Source organism: Lutra lutra, chromosome 17, assembly GCF_902655055.1.
Source record: "Lutra lutra chromosome 17, mLutLut1.2, whole genome shotgun sequence".
Taxonomy (NCBI): Eukaryota; Metazoa; Chordata; class Mammalia; order Carnivora; family Mustelidae; genus Lutra; species Lutra lutra.
The window spans coordinates 55,330,567-55,350,427 of record NC_062294.1 but is presented as its reverse complement, the minus strand read 5'-3'; the positions used below and the strand labels follow the sequence as shown (position 1 = coordinate 55,350,427).

Below are 19,861 nucleotides of genomic sequence, written 5' to 3'. Positions count from 1 at the left end.
CCCAGTGACCACTTGGCTGAGTCCAGACAGGCCCATCGGGGGACCCACCTCAAAATTCCCAAGGCCCTAATGAACCGATGGGCTTCTGAAACCAAGTACAATGACCAAAAATGGGAAGGTTCCACATGTTCCCCGTAACTCCCCCCTTTTTTTTTATTCTTTTATTTTTATTTATTTGACACAGAGAGATCACAAGCAGGCAGAGAGGCAGGCAGAGAGAGGAGGAAGCAGGCTCCCTGCTGAGCAGAGAGCCCGATGCGGGGCTCGATCCCAGGACCCTGGGATCATGACCTGAGCCGAAGGCAGCGGCTTAACCCACTGAGCCACCCAGGCGCCCCCCCATAACTCCCCTTTAAGAAAACCTCCTACCCACTGCTCCTTGCAGACAAGGTCTCCTGTGCCCTCCTGCCTGCTCATCTCTTAGGTCTTCAATTAATGTCTCAAGGCTTTGCCCTGCCTCAGGGGAATTCCTACAGTGCTGCTGACAGGCTTCCAGCCAATCATGGACCCACGTACTGACAGAGACACAACACTGAGCCACCACAGCTTCCCTGTGCTAGAAATAGCTAGTTTAGTCCTTTTTAAAATTCTAATTACTAAAGATTTATATAATCTTCTTTTTAAAGATTTTATTTATTGGAATGCCTGGATGATTCAGTGAGTGGAGCATCAGCCTTAGGCTCAGGCCTTGACCCAAGGTCCTGGGAACGCCTCCCACCTTGGGGGGGGGGGTTGGGGTGGGAGGGGAGGGTGGGATGGAGGGGTGGTCCTTGCTCAGCAGGGAGCTTTCTCCCTCTACCCACTGCTCACCGTACTTGTGCCCTCTCACTTATGTTCTAACAAATAAATGTATTTTTTTAAAGGATTGTATTTATTTATTTCAAAGAGAGTGAGAGAGAATACAAAGAGGCCTCCCACCAGGTAGGAGAGGGAGAGGAGGATGCTGGCCCATTGGGGGTCTGATGTGGAGCTGCATCCCAAATCCCCAGATCACGACCTGAGCTGAAGGCAGAAAGCACTCTTAACCAACTGAACCACCCTCGGTCCCCAAGATTTATTTGTATTTCAGAGGAGATGGACATGGGCAGGAGAGAGAGAAAGAGAATCTCAAGCAGCCTCCCTCTGGGCGCAGAGACAGAAACGGGAATACCAGTCCAGGACCCTGATATCCCGACCTGACCTGAAATCAAAAGTCCAAGCTTAGTCAATTGAGACCCCCAGGCGCAACTCCTATAAATTATTTTAAATAGAATATTTGTTTCACATTCTCAAAATCTAGACATACCCGCACCATTTTTTAGAATGGGAATCTTCCAAGTTTTTCTTGACCTCATACCCTTCAAGTTTTTATCTGCATTTCCTTACTCCCTGGCTGCACACAGCTGATCAAGAATGCAAAAGACTCCAAATGAGAAATGATTTCCCTCCCTGATATCCCAGGACGAGGCCTCATCAGCCACAGGAATCTAGGACTCGACCCCTTCCCCTCCGGATCTGCCACCAACAGAATATTTTCACTCCTTGTGGGGCTTTAATTCAAAGTAACAACGACTGATGCCCTATCGAAGCCAGGTTGGGGACAGGACAGAAGGCTCTGGGACTTGGAGAAACATTCTAAAGACCTAACCGTGAGTATCACTTCTGACCAGATCTTAAAAACAGGTGAACGCAGAAGCCAGAAGCACCCGAACTCGAGGCATCCGCATCTGCAGCTTCTAAACACGAGGGTCTGCAGAGAAACAGAGGACACGGCTCCGCGGGGACACCAGGCTCACCTGAGAACCGGCCATTTCTGCCTTCGCCTCCACCTCTAGATTTCGTCCTCACGAGGAATCTGTGGGGAAATCACAGCTGCATCAGGAGAAAATGCCCTGAAATCCAGCAACAGAGCTCCTTCTCCTCACCGCTCGCCCACAGGCAGGACTCAAGAGATGCAGAAAAGGCCCAACTTCCCAGTCCTTTGTGTCCGGAGCAGCTCAGAAACTGTGAGCTCCCGTGAGGACACCCATCCCTGCATTTTCCTCACCTGCTTTGTGGGAAGGGAGGGGTCCCCTGCCACCGCCACTCACACCTTCAGCATCAGCATCGGAACCACAGGATGCATGGACCCGACCCTCCCAGACTCACGGAGCAGAGACCAAAGCCGCAAACCTACTCAGAAAACCACCGAAATCCCTCGGGCTCTGCCCTGGCCTCACTGAGAATCACCTGGAGCCCTTAATTAACACAACAGTGTTGTTTTCGGCCAAACCAACTGACAGAATCTGAGGGGGAGGCCCGCAGAGAAGATCCTTTCTGAAACTGCACAGGTGACCCTGCTGGGAAGGAACTGGGGAGGTGACCAGGACAAGCAGGGGAACCAAGGCTGGTAGCAGAGTTCGAGCCCTGCCTTCTCCACCATCAGAGTTTCTGGAGACTGACATCTTCTCTCTCTTTCTGCTACACAGAGGGAGACCCCTGACAGACCGAACTTTCCCATATAAATGCAACTGTCTCTTTCAAGGTAAACACAGGATTTCAGAGCTCTTCCTTTATCTGCCTTTGGTAACCAGCCAAAAATAATGCTCAGGCCAAGAGACATATTTTCGGGTGACATAATATTCCCCTTCCGTAGAATAAGTATTTCTGTTCATAAGGACCTAATTCTCTAATTCTAATTCTCAGCATTCTCAGTAAAATTGGATGTTATCCTTTTTCTTTATTTTAGCCATTCCAGAAAACACTGAGTGGTTTATCACTGTAAAGTATGAATTCTTACAACAGCTGTCTTAGTGACTGAAATGATAAACCACTTGAAAAGCATCAGACTGAACAAGGGAAAAAGCGATTAATGCTTAAGTGATGATGAAGTATCAGTATATAAGTGAGGTTCAGTGGGGTGAGGCTCGGAGCTGGTGACCAAGAAAGGATTCTTCAGACATTTTTGGTGCAAAATGGTGATTTATTGAAGTACAGGGACAGGACCTTGGGCAGAAAGCGCTGCTGCCCCGGGGCTGTGAGGAGTGGTTCATTATATACTTGCCAGCTGGGAGGGGGTCAGGGATGGTGTAAGTCTCTAAGGAGTTTTGGAAGCCAGGTTTCCAGGACCTTGAGGAATTAGGTATTATTGGGGAAAAGGTTATTCATTATTGGTAATAAAACCTTTGTTGTGAGACCCTTTAGATGTATGTCAGTAGGCCGTATGCTTGGGAATGATTGTCAACACGTATCTTGGAGCATTTAGAGATAAAGTTTACAAGGAATAGTTACAGTAGACTTCCAGGATCCTGGTTGGGGGTAGGGATCTGTCAGGCTAGGATTGCCCTTTGCCCTTAGCAAAGCCTGAAGGTGGAGTTTGTCGAGTCCCTAGAGGAGAGTCACTCTGCCTGTATCTAGGGCTTGTCAGTGGGTAAGGAAATTGAGTAATTTTTCTTCTGTCTCTGCTTCCCACCTCAGTGAGACTCCATTTCCAAATAAGTAAACTTTCTCTTCCCCACAAACCTCTTCTCCTCGCTTCTCAGCCCTTTGATTCAGGAACCTGGTTCCTCCCTGACAACATGATGAACACTGCTGGCAGCACAGACACAATTCCTCTGGAAATTGGCCATTATCCCAAATTTCCCTACAAACCCCCAGCCCCTTCCTCCAGGTGGGCTACAGGTTTGAAGGCCCGACCTGCTGAGGCCTCCTTGGCTAGCAAAGCAATGAAGCTCCAGCTGCCCTTGATCCCCAGCTCTGCACATTCTGTTCCAGGTCTGAGGCATGAAGGTCAGTTCACACAACAGAATGAATGTGAGAGAGGAAAATTTGTTTTTCCTGCGCTGTTCTCAATTCTTCAGCTGGCCTAAGACTTAAAATGATATGAGACATTTTCAGTAGAGAAAACAATGAAGTTCTTAATTATGGGAATGTGAAAGACATGAGACACAAGACAGGTGATTGAAGCTTCTGTGTCATGGTGACATAATAAGGAGGAAGTAGGATTTAGAATTTCCAAGGAAGGGATTATATTCAGAGGAGAAAGGAAAGATGAAATGTTTATCAAACAATGGTTTGCCCCCAAGGTCAGCAATATTTTTTTTTTGCAATTTTACTATTTTTCAATGTTCCAAGATTCATTGTTTATGCACCATACCCAGTGCTCCATGTAATCCATGCCCTCCTTAATACCCACCACCAGGCTCACCCAACCCCCCACCCCCTCCCCTCCAAAACCCCGTTTGTTTCTCAGAGTCCGTAGTCCCTCATGGTTCATCTCTTCCTCCAATTTCCCCAAATCACTTCTCCTCTCCAATTCCCAATGTCCTTCGAGTTATTCCTTATGCTCCACAAGTATGTGAAACCATATGATAATTGACTCTCTCTACTTGACTCATTTCACTCAGTATAATCTCATCCAGTCCCATCCATGTTGATATAAAAGTTGGGTATTCATCCTTTCTGATGGAGGCCTAATATTCCATTATATATAAGGACCAGAGCTTCTTTATCCACTCATCTGTTGAAGGGGATCTTGGCTCTTTCCACAGTTTGGTGACTGTGGCCATGGCTGCTATGGACATTTGGGTACAGATGGCCCTTCTTTTTACTACATCTGTATCTTTGGAATCAATCCCCAGGAGTGTAATTGCAGGGTCATAGGGTAGCTCTATTTTTAATTTCTCAAGGAATCTCCACACTCTTTTCCAAAGTGGCTGCACCAACTTGCATTCCCACCAACAGTGTAAGAGGGTTTCCTTTTCTGCACTTCCTCTCCAACACTTGGTGTTTCCTGTCTTGTTCATTTTGGCCATTCTAACTGGCGTAAGGTGGAATCTCAATATGGTTTTAATTTGAATCTCCCTGATGGCTAATGATGATGAACATTTTTTCATGTGTCTGTTACAGGTAGGCATCTCTTTATGATATAAACTGTTAATCTCTGGTGCCCATGTAGGAAAGAACATTAGGGTTTGAAGCCGATGGCAAGAAAAGAATTCTTGAGATGTCTCTGGTACAAAAGGTGATTTTATGAAAGCATGGGGATAGGACTCGGGGGCAGAAAGAGCTGCACTGTGTCATGAGATGTGGCCCATTATATACTTTTAAGTTGGAGGGAGTTTGGGATAGCATACGTCTCTAAGAAATTTTGGAAGCAAGGTTTCTAGGACCTTGAGGGGAATAGTGGTTGTTGGGAAAAGGTCATTTATTACAATCTAAAAAACCATAGTCATGCGACCCTTCTGATGTCTCTCAGTGGGCCATCTGCTTGGGGTATGATTGCTAACAGGTAGCTGGGGGCGGGGGTGGAGAGAAAAAGGAAATTTCCCAAGGAAATGTTGAATGTTAAAGTAGATTTACAGGACCCTGGTGGGGGTTGGGGAGTTCAGGTCAGGATTGTCTTTTGCTGTTACCAACTTATTAACATCAAGGCAGTTGAGTCCTTGGAGGAATGTCACTCTGCCTGTTTCAAGGGCTTGTCAATAATCTATAGGTATAAGGATATTAGTATTTTTTCTTCCGCCTTTGTTTCCTACATCATGATCATCTCTCTTCCTAATAGAGGTCCTCCATCTAATTGATTATTCAGTGTATATATATGTATATGTATGTATATGTATATGCATATATATGCATATGTGTATGTGTATGTGTATATGTATATGTATATGTATATGTATATGTATATATATCTCAGCATCACCACAGAAGGCAATAATGCCATTTGCATCACAGGACAAACCTAGAAGACACTTTTCTAACTTAAATTGAATCCCTGTCTTGGCCAACTTAATAGTCTTTAAGTTTCTGCATGCACCTTTCCATGAATGATGGACTAAACCCTTCTTTGTACATATATACATCACACATTGTTTCCAAGAAGGACTGGTAATCCCACCTTCTGGCACAACTACCCCTGGGGACCCATACGCAACCTCCATTCACTTCTGTAACATCCATGGAAGGCTGAATGAATCCACAAGCGATCACGAACTGTTTCAGACCGCCCCACTTTCCTCCTCCTGATTCACTGTCCTCACGCTCCTTTAAACTCTGAAGGCCTGGTAAAATCCTTGGAGTTCATTTTTGAACATGAGTCCTTCTTCTTTCCAAGTGGATCGTCTCCTGAATAGTGCTGACCTATTCCAATCAAAACTCATGCCCTATGCATTGGCTTTTCAAAGGAATGGTAGCCAGCTTTGGTTTCTGGATAATAAAGTTGTCAGATCCTTCAGCACAGTGATCAAGAAGAACTTCTGTGATGAGTTATGGTGCAACTTATTAAGTTTATTGAAGTAGCATTTGGTTGGGACTTCTGTGCATAAAGAGCTACACTTTTTTTCTTTTTTTAAATATTTGATTTGAGAGAGAGAGTCACTCATGGTGGGGTACAGTGATGGGCAGAGGAAGAGAGAGAAACCAACTCACCACTGGGCAGGGAGCCCACTGTAGGGCTATGTGTTGGGGACCTGACATCATGACCTGAGCCAAAGTGAGACCCTTAGCTGATTGATCCCTAGACCCCCTAAAAGCTACACTTTTCATGTTTGAAGGAGGCGGATGTATGCTTAGCGCTCAAGGGGACGAGCTCTTGCAGATAGCAATAGATTATAAATGTTTCCAACAACTTCTTTATATTTTTAAGAACTTTCTTTAAAGATTTTATTTATTTATTTGACAGACAGAGATCACAAGTAGGCAGAGAGGACAAAACAGGCTCCCTGCTGAGCAAAGAGCTCAATGTGGGGCTAGATCCCAGGACCTCAGGATCATGACCCCAGGTGAAGGCAGAGGCTTACCCACTGAGCCACCCAAGCCCCAAAAATATTAGTTTGTTTTTTTTTTAACATTTTACTTATTTGATAGAGACAGAAACAGTAAGAAAAGGAACACAAACAGGGAGATTGGGAGAGGGAGAAGCCGACTTCCTGCTGAGCAGGGAGCTCAATGCAGGGCTCATGACCAGAGCCTAAGGCAGACACTTAATTCTGAGCCACCCAGGTGCCCCTCTTCTCACATTCTTTACACTGGTAAGCTTTCTTTCTAGTATGAATTTTATGATGTTTAGTTAGGATTGAGTGCCTGTAAAGGCCATGCAACATTCTTGACATCGGTAAGTTTTCTCTCCAGTATGAATTCTGCCATGTTGAGGAAGGTGTGAAGGCCAGTTAAAGGCCTCACCACATCGTTAACATTGGTAAGGTTTCTCTCCAGCATGAATTCTGTGATGTAGGGGATGGTGAGGACCACGAAAAAGCTTTGCCATATTCTTGACATTTGTAAGGTTTCTCTCCAGTATGAATTCTGTGATGCTGAGTAAGGATTGAGCTATTTTGAAGGCCTTGCCTCATTCTTGACATTGGTAAGGTTTCCTTCTACTATGAATTTTGTAATGCTTAGTAAGCACTGAGTTCTGGTAAAAGGCCTTGTCACATTCTTGACACTGGTAGTTTCTCTCCAATATGAATTCAGCAATGACAAGTAAGGGCTGAGCTGTGGTTAAAGGCCCTGCCACATTCTTGACATTGGTAAGGTTTTTCTCTTGTATGAATTCTGTGATGTTCAGTAAGACTTCGGCTCTGGTAAAAGTCCTTGCCACATTGTTCACATTGGTAAGGTTTCTCTCCAGTATGAATTTTGTGGTGGTGGGTAAGCCCTGTGCTGTGGTTAAAGGCCTTGCCACATTCTTGACACTGGTAAGTTTTCTCTCCAGTATGAATTCTGTGATGTCGAGGAAGGGCTGAATTGTTGTTAAAGGCCTTGCCACATTCTTGATATTGATAAGGTTTCACTCCAGTATGAATCCTGTGATGTTGAGTAAGATGTAAAGACTGGTTAAAGGTCTAGCCACATTCTTGACATTGGTAACGTTTCTCTCCAATATAGATTTGTCTATGTCCATTTATTGATGAACAGCCCTTAAAGGTTTTACCACCTTCTTCACATTTGTGTACTTTTCCCCAGCATGCTTTTGCTGATGTTGAGATAGTGTTGAGGGGCAGTCAAAGGATTTACCACATTCCTTCAAACTGTAAGTTTCCATTCCCTTAGGAATTATCTATGTTTAGGCTTGATGACTGACTGAACATGGTTCCTCGTTTATTAGATCTGAATGGGTTTTTTCCCTCATGGATTCTCTGATGATCACCAACACTGGAGGACTGGTTAAGAGCTTTCCCACATTCATTATATTTGTAAGAATTGTCTCTCAAAGGGAGACTGTTATGTATACTAAGGTTAGAGCTTGGATTAAAGACTTCCCCACATTTATCACGTTCATAATTGTTCTCTGCAAACCTAGCTGTGACACATCTGTAAACACTGAAGCCCTGGTTCGATGTTTTCTCAGATTCAGTGCACTGAGCTATTCTGTTTCCAGTGAAAAGCCTCTGGCAATTGTGTAGGGTCAACTCCTCAGTGCCCCTCTTGTGTGGATCCCACTAAGCACTTTGTTCTTCATTTCTATATCTCTGATGATCAGAAACGTCTGGCTGAAAGGTCAGGCCAATCCTATCTTCCAAATGGCTCAAATCATTATTTTCAGCATGAGTTAGATAGCTTTTCAGATGTTCCAAATGGTCTGTCCACAAATCGCTATGATTGACTATCTGATTGGACCTTGTGCTGACAGGGACACACTGCTCTGCAGAAACAGTTGACTTCAAAAGGGAGGTTTTCCACAGCAGTTTATATCCTTCACCATTTGGGGCAGTGAGATTCTCATTAAGGGCAATTGCCTTGGTTTGGATGTATCGTCCAGGATTTCTCTGATGCCCGTCACCATCCCCATCACTGTCCCAGTCTGTACATGAGTGTAAAATCTCAACAGCACTATGTTTGTATCTATCTACTGATCCATTCTGGAAAGAACCTTCTATGCTCCACTTTAGCATGAAACTCTGGGTGTCATTTGAAGATACAGCTGAAAGATACCAGATAAAAGTAAAACCATTGCACTTAGTACATTCAGAAGAACGTACAGATGACTTCTAATACAGAAGTATCAAGTCAATCAGACAAAGTCAGAAAGATGGCTGAGGAGTCATCAGGACTTCATTTCTCCATGGACACACAACATAGCACACAATGTACTGAGCACAGAGTCTAATAGATAATCCTGCGGTATGGTCATGGTGTAGCACAAATCAATTTCCTGTAACTCTGACAATCAGGAAAAGGGTCACATGAGCTCAAAATTAGCAGAACGGTAGATACTGAAACAGAAAACTGAAAGGTACCAACTAGAGTACAGTAAAAATAGGAACATATCAACCAACCACAAGAAGGGTTGTTTGGCAGAAAAGATCAACAACACTGACAGCCCATGAACTAAATTAAGAATTATAGAGAAAAGACCGACTAAAATGACAAGTAAAAAAGTGAAAGTAGACACAGTATAACTGATTGTAGGAATAAAAGTAAACATAAGAGGCAACAATGGATAGTCAGTGCCCACAAACTTTTATTAAAAGCTAAGTATAAATTTCAAAAATGGTATAATCAATTTAGACTGCATCATTCAGAAAAATTTAAAAAAAAATCTCAACTGATCTGCAACCACGAAGCTGAATGAAAGAGGAATAAAAGAAAAAACTCCAACAAACAAAAATTGTGTGCCAGATGAGTTCACTGGATATTCAAACAGACACTGAAGGAGAAAGGACTGCAAATCTCCTCAAATATTTCCAAGGAGTGACGATCAGGGAAACTAGAAGGACACTCTCTCTGTGGCACCAGCATTACCAGCTCATGCAAGCCGGATGAAGACACTACAAACAACAAAGTTTACAAACCACTGCCTGTGAGGAATATTCACTCAAAGTCCACAATAAATAGCAATCTGAATCAATAGCACATTTTCCCTTTTTACAGGATGATCAAGTGGGAAACGGTCCAGGAATTAAGGGCATTCCAACATATAGAAAACCATCACTTTAAGACTCCACATTAACAGAACGAAGTTCAAAAATGACATGATTACATTAAGGGAGACAGAATACAAATATGGGGGTATTGGACAGCCTGTCATGTTAAAAACACTCAACGTAGGGGCGCCTGGGTGGCTCAGTTTGTTAAAGCCTCTGCTTTCAGCTCAGGTCATGGTCCCAGGGTCCTGGGACCGAGCCCCACATTGGGCTCTCTGCTCAGCAGGGAGCCTGCTTCTCCCCCTTCCCTCTCTCTGCCTACTTGTGATCTTTGTCTGTCAAATAAATAAATAAAATCTTTAAAAAAAAAAACAAAAACACTCAACGTAGAGAGAAAGGGAAACCCCCTCAACCCAATGAACACCACAGATGTATGAAAAGGTGAAATTTAACCTATTCAATAGGGACAGTCTGCAAGCTTCTCCTCTATGATCAGTGTTGGGGTCCATTATCAAAGGAAAAAGACTGAGAAGTAAGTGAAAGTTATGCAAAGCCTTATTCTATGCCAAGCATTAGAAGTTAGACTGACCGGCCAGGGGACGAGACTGAGACAAAGTGAAAGTTATGTGAAGCTTTATTCTATGCCAAGCATTAGAAGTCAGACTGACCAGCCAGGGCCGCCTCCGAAGAGAGCGACCCCTTCCCGATCTCACAGGCTGGTTTTATAGGGCATAACCGTAGACCCAAGATACGTGGCTTCTATTGTTAAGGCGTTTACTCCCAGAATCGATACCCAGAACCATACCAGGAACTACTGGGGCATTTATTCCCGGAATGAAGTCTATGGATGTAAACAACAATATGGCTACCTAGGCAATATGGAGTTGTTCTGGCTAAGCAGGCCCTTATAGTTAAATAGGTTTTAACATTAAATTGGCCCTAACAATCAGCAGGTAACAAAGTGACCCCACCACTGCCTTTGAATATACTTCTGGACACTTTAGTTAGAACAATTATGCAATCAAAAATAGAGTAAAGGAATCTAAACTGAAAAAGAAACATTGAAACTATCTCTGTTCACCCATGACATGATTATAGAAATCCCAAAAAATCACCATTTTAATTTACTGTTTTTGTTTCTTGTTTGTGTTATTCATTTTGCCAGTTTTCCCCTACTAGGCTATCCATTTCCCAATTTTTTCATCTTATACAATACAGAGTTAAGAAAATGTTGGAATTGGGGCGCCTGGGTGGCTCAGTGGGTTAAGCCGCTGCCTTCGGCTCAGGTCATGATCTCGGGGTCCTGGGATCGAGTCCCGCATCGGGCTCTTTGCTCAGCAGGGAGCCTGCTTCGCTTCCCTTCCTCTCTCTCTGCCTGCCTCTCTGCCTACTTGTGATCTCTCTCTGTCAAATAAATAAATAAAATCTTTAAAAAAAAAAAAAAAGAAAATGTTGGAATAAACAACTTAACTTCCATGAAATGAATTAAAAAAAAGAGAGACTTAGATGAAACTTAGTAGAGGAATGAAATAAAGAAAAATCTGGAATAAATAAAATAGAGAGCAGAATAACACTAATGGAACACTGAGAGTAATGTCCGTTCCAATGAACAAAAGAAATAAAACTGGCAATACTTTAACTCCATAAACCATTACCTAATAACAAATGGGAAAATTTAGAAACAAACAAACAAACAAACAGAATTCCTTTTTTTTTTTAAGATTTTTATTTATTTATTTGAGAGAGAGACAGTGAGAGAGAGCATGAGAAGCAAGAAGGTCAGAGGGAGAAGCGGACTCCCCGTGGAGTTGGGAGCCTGATGCAGGAATTGATCCCGGGAGTCCAGGATCGTGACCTGAGCCGAAGGCAGTCGTCCAACCAACTGAGCCACCCAGGCGCCCAAAACCAGAATTCCTAAAAATAGACAAGTTATTAGGACAGATTTACTAACCTTGAACCAAAGAAATGAGAAATCTCCTTAGACCAGTAAGCAGCATGAGGGTTGAATTTGGAAGCAATACTCTCCCAGCACAGAAAAGCCCAAGACCTGGGAATCTTACTACTTTTGATGGAGGCTATGAGTTTCCTTAATAAATCCATCATTCTTCTCTATCCCTTTGTTAAGATTCAGTCTTTTCCTTTATTTTGCCTTCTGTATGACAAAGTCATTCTGCTTCTTCCAGCCTCTTTACATCAAGCCTGTTTCTAATCTCACTTACTGTATTGTTCACCTATGTTTGATTTTTATTTTTTTAAAGATTTTATTTATTTATTTGACATATAGAGATCACAAGTAGACAGAGAGGCAGACAGAGAGAGAGGAGGAAGCAGGCTCCCTGTTGAGCAGAGAGCCCAATGTGGGGTTCGATCCAGGACCCTGGGATCATGACCTGAGCCGAAGGCAGAGGCTTTAACCCACTGAGCCACGCCGGTGCCCCATGTTTGATTTTTAGAAAGACATATATTTGAAGGGGGGATCATAAGAGTTTGGGTGGGAGCTACAGAGAGGGAATCACATGTAGGCATCACACTGACTGCAGAGGCTGACTTGAGCCTGCATCCCAGGACCCTGAGGTCAAGATCTGAGTAGAAATCAAGAGTCAGTGGCTTACCCAAATGAGCCACCCATGCACCCAATTATTTTTTAACTCTTATCTCTGTGGTAAAGTTCTCACTATTCTTTTCTCAGCCCTTTGAGTATCCTTGTGATTGCTGCCTTAAATTCTCCATCAAGCTCCTTACTACTATCTCTTTCCATTCAATCTTTGTGTCTTTCCTGGTCTTATCTGCTGGTTTTGTTTGGGATAAATTCTTTCACCCTGGCATTTTGTCTATGTCTTTACCCTCCTCTGTGTGACAGAAAAGCAAATGATGTGTTCTGCTGTTATCCTTCAGGCGAGCAGTGGTCTGCAGGGGCTCCCCTTGCCTGGTACAGGCAGTGTTTCATCCCTGGCCTGAATGTGGCCAGTTTGAATAGGTGAGCTCTAGTCTGTATGTGAAAGGAGACCTGACGTCAACTCCACCAGAGCTATCCCATAAGAAATGCTAAAGGAAGGCTCTCTAGAAGAAATAAAAGGATTCTAAGCAGAACCTGCAACCACAAGAGAACACAAAGCTCTCCACTAAACATAAATATTTAGACAATTGCACACACCTGTAGTATTGTATTGAGATACCAGTCACATTTATTTCCACTACAGAATTTTGGTTTAAAAAAAAAGTATAAAAATCATCAATGTAGGTCATATTGTATACAACATAAAAGAATTTGTGATATCTGTAACAAAGTGGGTGCAGGGGTGGACACAGGAAGAATAGTTTTGTATGTAATTGACACTATGAGTTTTAAATGGTTTGTTTTACATCTAAGTTGTTTTAAGGCATCTGTAAGGTAACCACAATGAAAATACTCACAGACCACACAAAAGTCAATGAGAGAGGTACCAATTCATATCATGGGTGTAACACCACAATTAAAGATAAAATACATCTCTGGAGAGTCAAGATGGCGGAGGAGTAGCAGACCGAGATTATATCAGGTAGCAGGAGTACAGCTAGATAGTTATCGAACCATTCCAAACCCTACAAACCCAACAGGAGATCGAAGAGCAGAGCAGTAACTCTAGAAACAGAAAATCAAGCACTTTCTGTAAGGTAGGACATGCGGAGTAGTGAATCTGAAGGGACGAGAAGATAGACCGCAGGGGGAGGGGCTGGCTCCCAGGAAGCAGCAGAGCAGCAAGCACAAAATTAGAACTTTTAGAAGTCTGCTCCACTGAGGGACATCACTCCAGCGGCTAAGCGGGAGTGGAGCCCTCATGGGGACAGTGTGGGCTCAGGTCCCCAGGGGTCACAGAAGGCTTGGGGGTGTCTGAGTAGCAGAGCTCGCAGGTATTAGAGCAGGGAAGCCAGCTACAGAGACGGCCGAGGAGCGAGCTCTCAGCTCGGGGTTACCTTAAACTGTGATCCATGGCACAGTTTGGCCACTGCTCCTCAAACAGGGACCCCGCAAGTGGCAGATCTGCAAGACCCACCTTCCTCTGCTGGAAGAGCAGAGTGACAGGAATCTGCTGGGTTTGGAGACTCCAGGCTGGGCTGTGCGCCAGAGATAGAGACACTTGGTCACAGGCGGGGGGAGCTCGGAGCGCAGCTGGAGACCAGGGAGACGGGAGGGACTGATGACTTTTCTCCGAGTGCGCACTGACGAGCAGGGCCCCAGCTCTCCGCTGTTGCAGCTGGAGATTGGGACGCCGCCATCTTCATTCCCGTCCTCCAGAGCTCTACGGAAAGCGCTCAGGGAACAAAAGCTCCTGAGAGCGAACCAGAGCAAATTACTTAGCCCCGCCCCTGGCTAGGGCAGTGTAATTCTGCCTCCGGCAAAGACATTTGAGAGTCACGGCAACAGGCCCCTCCCCCAGAAGATCAGCAAGAAATCCAGCCAAGACTGAGCTCACTGAGCAAGGAGAACAGCGCAATTCCCAGAGGAGGGGAAAGCAAAGCATGGAATGCATGGCTTTCTCCCCATGATACTTTAGTCTTACAATGTTAATTAACTTTTTTAAATTTTATTTTTTCTTTTTGTAATTTTTAAAACTTTTCTTCCTTCCTCTTTTAAAGTTTTTTAACTAGTTTATCTTCACAATACCTTTCTAAAAAAATCTTTTTAAACTTTCATTATAATAGTCATAGTTTATCCTTCATTGTATCTAACATCATTCTTTGTATACAGATAGGGGTTTTTTCCTCCTAAAAATTTTTGGGATACAATCTCTTCTAATAGATCAAAATATACCCTAAATCTAGCACAGGGCTTTGTTCTAGTGTCCAACCTGAGCAAATTCTCTCCACTTTCTTTTTCTTTCTTCTTCCAACCAACTTATTTGTTCCATTTTTAGAGGGAAAATTGGACCATTTCCTTACACCACACACAAAAATAGACTAAAAATGGATGAAAGACCTCAATGTGAGAGAGGAATTCATTGAAATCCTTGAGTAGAACACAGGCAGAAACCTCTTTGACCTCAGCTGCAGCAATTTATTCCTAGAAACATTGCCAAAGGTAAGGGAAGCAAGGGCAAAAATGAACTACTGGGACTTCATCAAGATCAAAAGCTTTTGCACAGCAAAGGAAACTGTCAAAAAAAACAAAAGACAACTGACAGAATGGGAGAAGATATTCGCAAATGACATATCAGAAAAAGGGCTCGTATCCAAAATCTATAAAGAACTTACCAAACTCACCACCAAAGAACAAAATACTCCAATCAAGTAATGGACAGAGAACACGAACAGACATTTCTGCACAGAAGACATCCAGATGGCCAACAGACACATGAAAAAGTGCTCCACATCACTCGGCATCAGGGAAATACAAATCAAAACCACAATGAGATCCCACCTCACACCAGTCAGAATGGCTAAAATTAACAAGTCAGGAAATGACAGATGCTGGCGAGGATGCGGAGAAAGGGGAACCCTCCTACACTGTTGGTGGGAATGCAAGCTGGTGCAGCCACTCTGGAAAACAGTATGGAGGTTCCTCAAAATGTTGAAAATAGAGCTACCCTACGACCCAGCAATCGCACTACTGGGTATTTACCCTAAAGATACAAATGTAGTGATCCGAAGGGGCACATGCACCCAAATATTTATAGCAGCAATGTCCACAATAGCCAAACTATGGAAAGAAACTAGATGTCCATCAACAGATGAATGGATAAAGAATATGTGAGATATATATACAACACACACACACACACACACACACAAATGGACTACTATGTAGCCATCAAAAGAAATGAAATCTTGCCATTTGCAACAACGTGGATAGAAGCAGAGGGTATTGTGCTGAGTGAAATAAATCAATCAGTGAAAGACAATTATCATATGATCTCCCTGATATGAGGAATTTGAGAGGCAAAGTGGGGAGTTGGGAAGGAAAAAAATGAAACAAGATGGGATGGGGAGGGAGACAAACCACAAGAGATTCTTAATCTCACAAAACAAACTGAGGGTTGCTGGGGGGAGGAGGGGTTGGAGAGGGTGGTTGGGTTATGGGCATTGTGGAGAGTATGTGCTATGGTGAGTGCTGTGAAGTGTGTAAGTCTGATGATTCACTGACCTGTACCCCTGGAGCAAATAATACATTATATGTTAATTTAAAAATTTAAAATTAAATATATATTTAAATAAAATTATATATTTAAAATAAAATTAAATATATATTTTTAATTTTTACAAATTTTTAAATTTTATTTTAATTTTTTCCTGAACCACCCAGGTGCCCCTAATTTTAATTTTTTAATAATATATATGTATCTTTTTTATTTCATACCAAAACGTGGTACAGAGGTATAAAATGTTTCAAATTTACTTTGAATTCAAATAGTCTTTTCTCTCATGCAGAGAGAATAAAAATTGACCCACAAATACATGATGAAATTAATTCTATGTTGATGACAACTCACCTAGACATAGTACAGCATTCACTGACCACTAAACAAGGAGACAAAAAGTAGAAGACACACAGTGTATATGTGTGACATACAAACACAAGACAAAGACATACATAATTTACTGGCAAAAAGCATAAAGTTCATTCTTTTTTGAGTCAAACTCACATGCTCTTGAAATGTACTGAGTTGAAAATTCTCTTCCAGTTAACATCACACAAATAAAACCCAAACCACACATAGCTAATGTTGTGGAATGTACCAGACATAAGAAGCACATTGTTAGGAAATTACAAAACCAGAATAAGACAAAACTTAGCCCAAGAAAATATAAATAAACACTGATGTATTACATAAGTGGAAAAGTTCTATATAACCATAATTTTAAAGATTTTATTTTATTTATTTATTTGACAGAAAGAGATCACAAGTAGGCAGAGAGAGAGAGAGAGAGAGAGGGAAGCAGGCTCCCTGCTGAGCAGAGAGCCCGATTCGGGGCTTGATCCCAGGACCCTGAGATCATGACCTGAGCCGAGGGCAGCGGCCTAACCCACTGAGCCACCCAGGCGCCCCTATATAACCATAATTTTAAACTGTGTCCATGTACTCATAAAAAACAACATTTGATTGGCATGTCTTCATGGACTATAAAATTGTAAAGAACTTTTATTAAAATCAATCATAAAAAGCTATAAAGAAAATTTTGTGAACACGTAAAACACCTGAAAGAAATGTATTACGTTATTAATGTATTCCTCCTCCTACACAGAATGTAAGCCTATAATCCATTCTTTAAGACAGAGGAAATGAACGTCTTCATTTCTAAATAAATAAACACCATGAAAGTTGGAAAATATGCTGAGAGACAGTGTATATGAAATTAATATTTGGGGTTAAATTCTGATGCATTCTGAGGAAAGTAGAGGAAAAAGCTCAAGATTAATTTCCCATGAAGTAACGCTGCAATACTAAACAAAAAGATTTTTCAAACATGCGGGTTTGGGGTACCTGGGGGCTCAGTCAGTCAAGCAGTTTCCTTCAGCTCAGATCATGAGCTCAGGGTTCTGGGATCCAGCCCCACACTGGGCTTCCTGCTCAGCAGGGAGTCTGCTTCTCCCTCTCCTTTTGACTTTCCCCTACTCATTCTCTCTCTCTCTCTCTCTCTGTCTTGAACAAATATAAATTTTAAACAAAATATATGGGAATTTCACTAATTGTCTGACCCACTTCTTATGAAGCACACACCCATGTCATATAAGGACATTTGATGTAAAAAATTCAGAGCTAATCAGAAAGTGAAAACACATATGACGAAGTCACAAGAAGTTCATAGAAGACAGAATTATACAATGATGTGATTATTTAAAAACAAGGTAATAAATTAGACTTTATTAAAGGCTACAAGTTCAAGTTCTAAATGTGTAGTTCCCCAATACCATTTGTTATGTAGGAATTCTAGGAAACAAATGGAGACATTACATTATTTCACCACAGAGGAATGGAACTCACGGAGTGGAAATTAAATTTCTATATTTAATACAAAATAAAAGAAAAAAGAAATTTTGAAGGGAAATAAAGCAGTAAAATTTCTCGTTTTAGGGCGGTGCTTTGTTATCTGATGAAGTTACTGAATCTCAACTTTGTAAGACTAAGATTAAAGCCTCCATAACATTAGAAAGCATAAGCCAGAAAACATTAAAAATCTGTCTCCAGTGTTCCGGGAATTTCTGCACTAAACCCCAGTGTGCATACAACTACCCTGATCTGAGCTGCAATCAACTGTCCAACATTAGTTGACTGAGCCCCCAGGCACCCTCCTCTAGTGGTTTTTAAGTAGAATATCTCTTTCACGTGCTAAAGATGGAGACACACACACACCCTTTCTTTGAATGAGAAGTTTCCAAGTTTTTCTGGACTCATACCCACCGAGCTTATATCTGCATTTCCTTACTCCCTGGCTGCACGCAGCTGATCCAGAATCCAGATGAGCCCGAATGAGAAATAATTTCCCTCCCTGACATCCCAGGACCAGACCTCATCAGCCACAGGAATCTCGGACTCGACCCCTTCCCCTCCGGATCTGCCACCAACGGAATATTGTCACTCCTCGCGGGGCTTTAATTCAAAGTGACAACGACTGATGCCCTATCGAAAGCCAGGTTGGGGATAGGACAGAAGGCTCTGGGACATGGAGAAGCGTTCTAAAGACCTAACCGTGAGTATCACTTCTGACCAAATCTTAAAAACAGGTGAACGTGGAAGCGAGAAGCACCCGCACTGGAGGCATCCGCATCTGCAGCTTTTAAACGCGAGGGTCTGCAGAGAAACAGAGGACACGGCTCCGCGGGGACACCAGACTCACCTGACAACTGGCCATTTCTGCCTTCGCCTCCACCTCTAGATTTCGTCCTCACAAGGGATCGGAGGGAAATCACAGCTACATCAGGAGAAAATGCCCTGAAATCCAGCAGCAGAGCTCCTTCTCCTCACACCGCTCGCCCACGGGCAGGACTCAAGAGATGCAGAAAAGGCCCAACTTCCAGTCCTTTGTGTCCGGAGCAGCTCAGAAACTGTGACCTCCCGTGAGGACACCCATCCCTGCATTTTCCTCACCTGCTTTGTGGGAAGGGAGGGGTCCCCTGCCACCGCCACTCACAACTTCAGCGTCAGCATGGGAACCGCGGGCTGCAAGGACCCGACCCTCCCAGACTCACGGAGCAGAGACCCCGTCACCTCTCCAGGACCAAAGCTGCAAACCCACTCTCAGAAAACCACTGAAAGCCCTCGGGCTCCCCCCTGGCCTCGCTGAGAATCTCCTGGAGCCCTTAATTAACACAACAGTGTTGTTTTCCCCCAAACCAACTGGGGAGGTGACCAGGCCAAGCAGGGGAACCAAGGCTGGGGCTGGGAGCAGAGTGCGAGCCCGGCCTTCTGCACCATCAGAGTTTCTGGAGACTGACACCTTCTCTCTCATTCTGCTACACAGAGGGAGACCCCTGACAGACCGAACTTTCCCGTATAAATGCAACTGTCTCTTTCAAGGTAAACACAGGATTTCAGAGCTCTTCCTTTATCTGCCTTTTATTTTACACAACCAGCCCAGCCCGGGTGGCACAGTCGTTGATTTTCTGCTTTTTCAGCTTAGGTTGTGATCCCAGTGTCCTGCTCCGCGGGAGGCCTGCTTCTCCCTCTCCCACTCCCTCTGCTTGTGTTCGTTCCCTTGCTCGCTGTGTCTGTGTTTGTCAAATAAATATTTAAGAATCTTTAGAAAAATAAAATAAAATAAGCAGCCTAAAATAATGCTCAGGCCAAAGAGACATATTTTCGGGTAACAAAATATTCCCCTTCAGGAGATAGATGTTTATGTTCACAAGTAACTGCGACACAGTTTTCCACAGTGCATCTACCTTTTACCCTCCCACTAGCGATATGTGAGAATTCTACTTCTCAGCATTCTCAGCAAAATTGAATGTTACATTTTTTCTTTATTTTACCCATTCTAGAAAACATTGAGTGTTTTCTCCCTGTAAAAAATGAAGTTGTTGGGACGCCTGGGTGGCTCAGTTGGTTGGACGACTGCCTTCG

General features: G+C 43.1%; 1 protein-coding gene across 5 annotated transcripts in view; it reads right to left on the bottom strand.

Annotated features, from left to right (window-relative positions):
* Positions 1 to 13,976, bottom strand: part of LOC125088865 (zinc finger protein 345-like) — a 256,962-nt gene extending 242,986 nt beyond the window's left edge. For all 5 annotated transcript variants that reach the window (XR_007123801.1, XR_007123802.1, XM_047710440.1 and 2 more), the window contains exons 1-2: positions 13,859 to 13,976; positions 1,776 to 1,834 (exon numbers count right to left, since the gene is read on the bottom strand). Coding sequence is in view for 3 of the 5 variants with exons in the window: in XM_047710440.1 (XP_047566396.1) it covers positions 1,776 to 1,790 (15 nt within the window). In the remaining 2 variants the exon portion in view is untranslated. The remainder of the gene's footprint in view (positions 1 to 1,775; positions 1,835 to 13,858) is intronic.
* Positions 13,977 to 19,861: the final 5,885 nt, after the last annotated feature.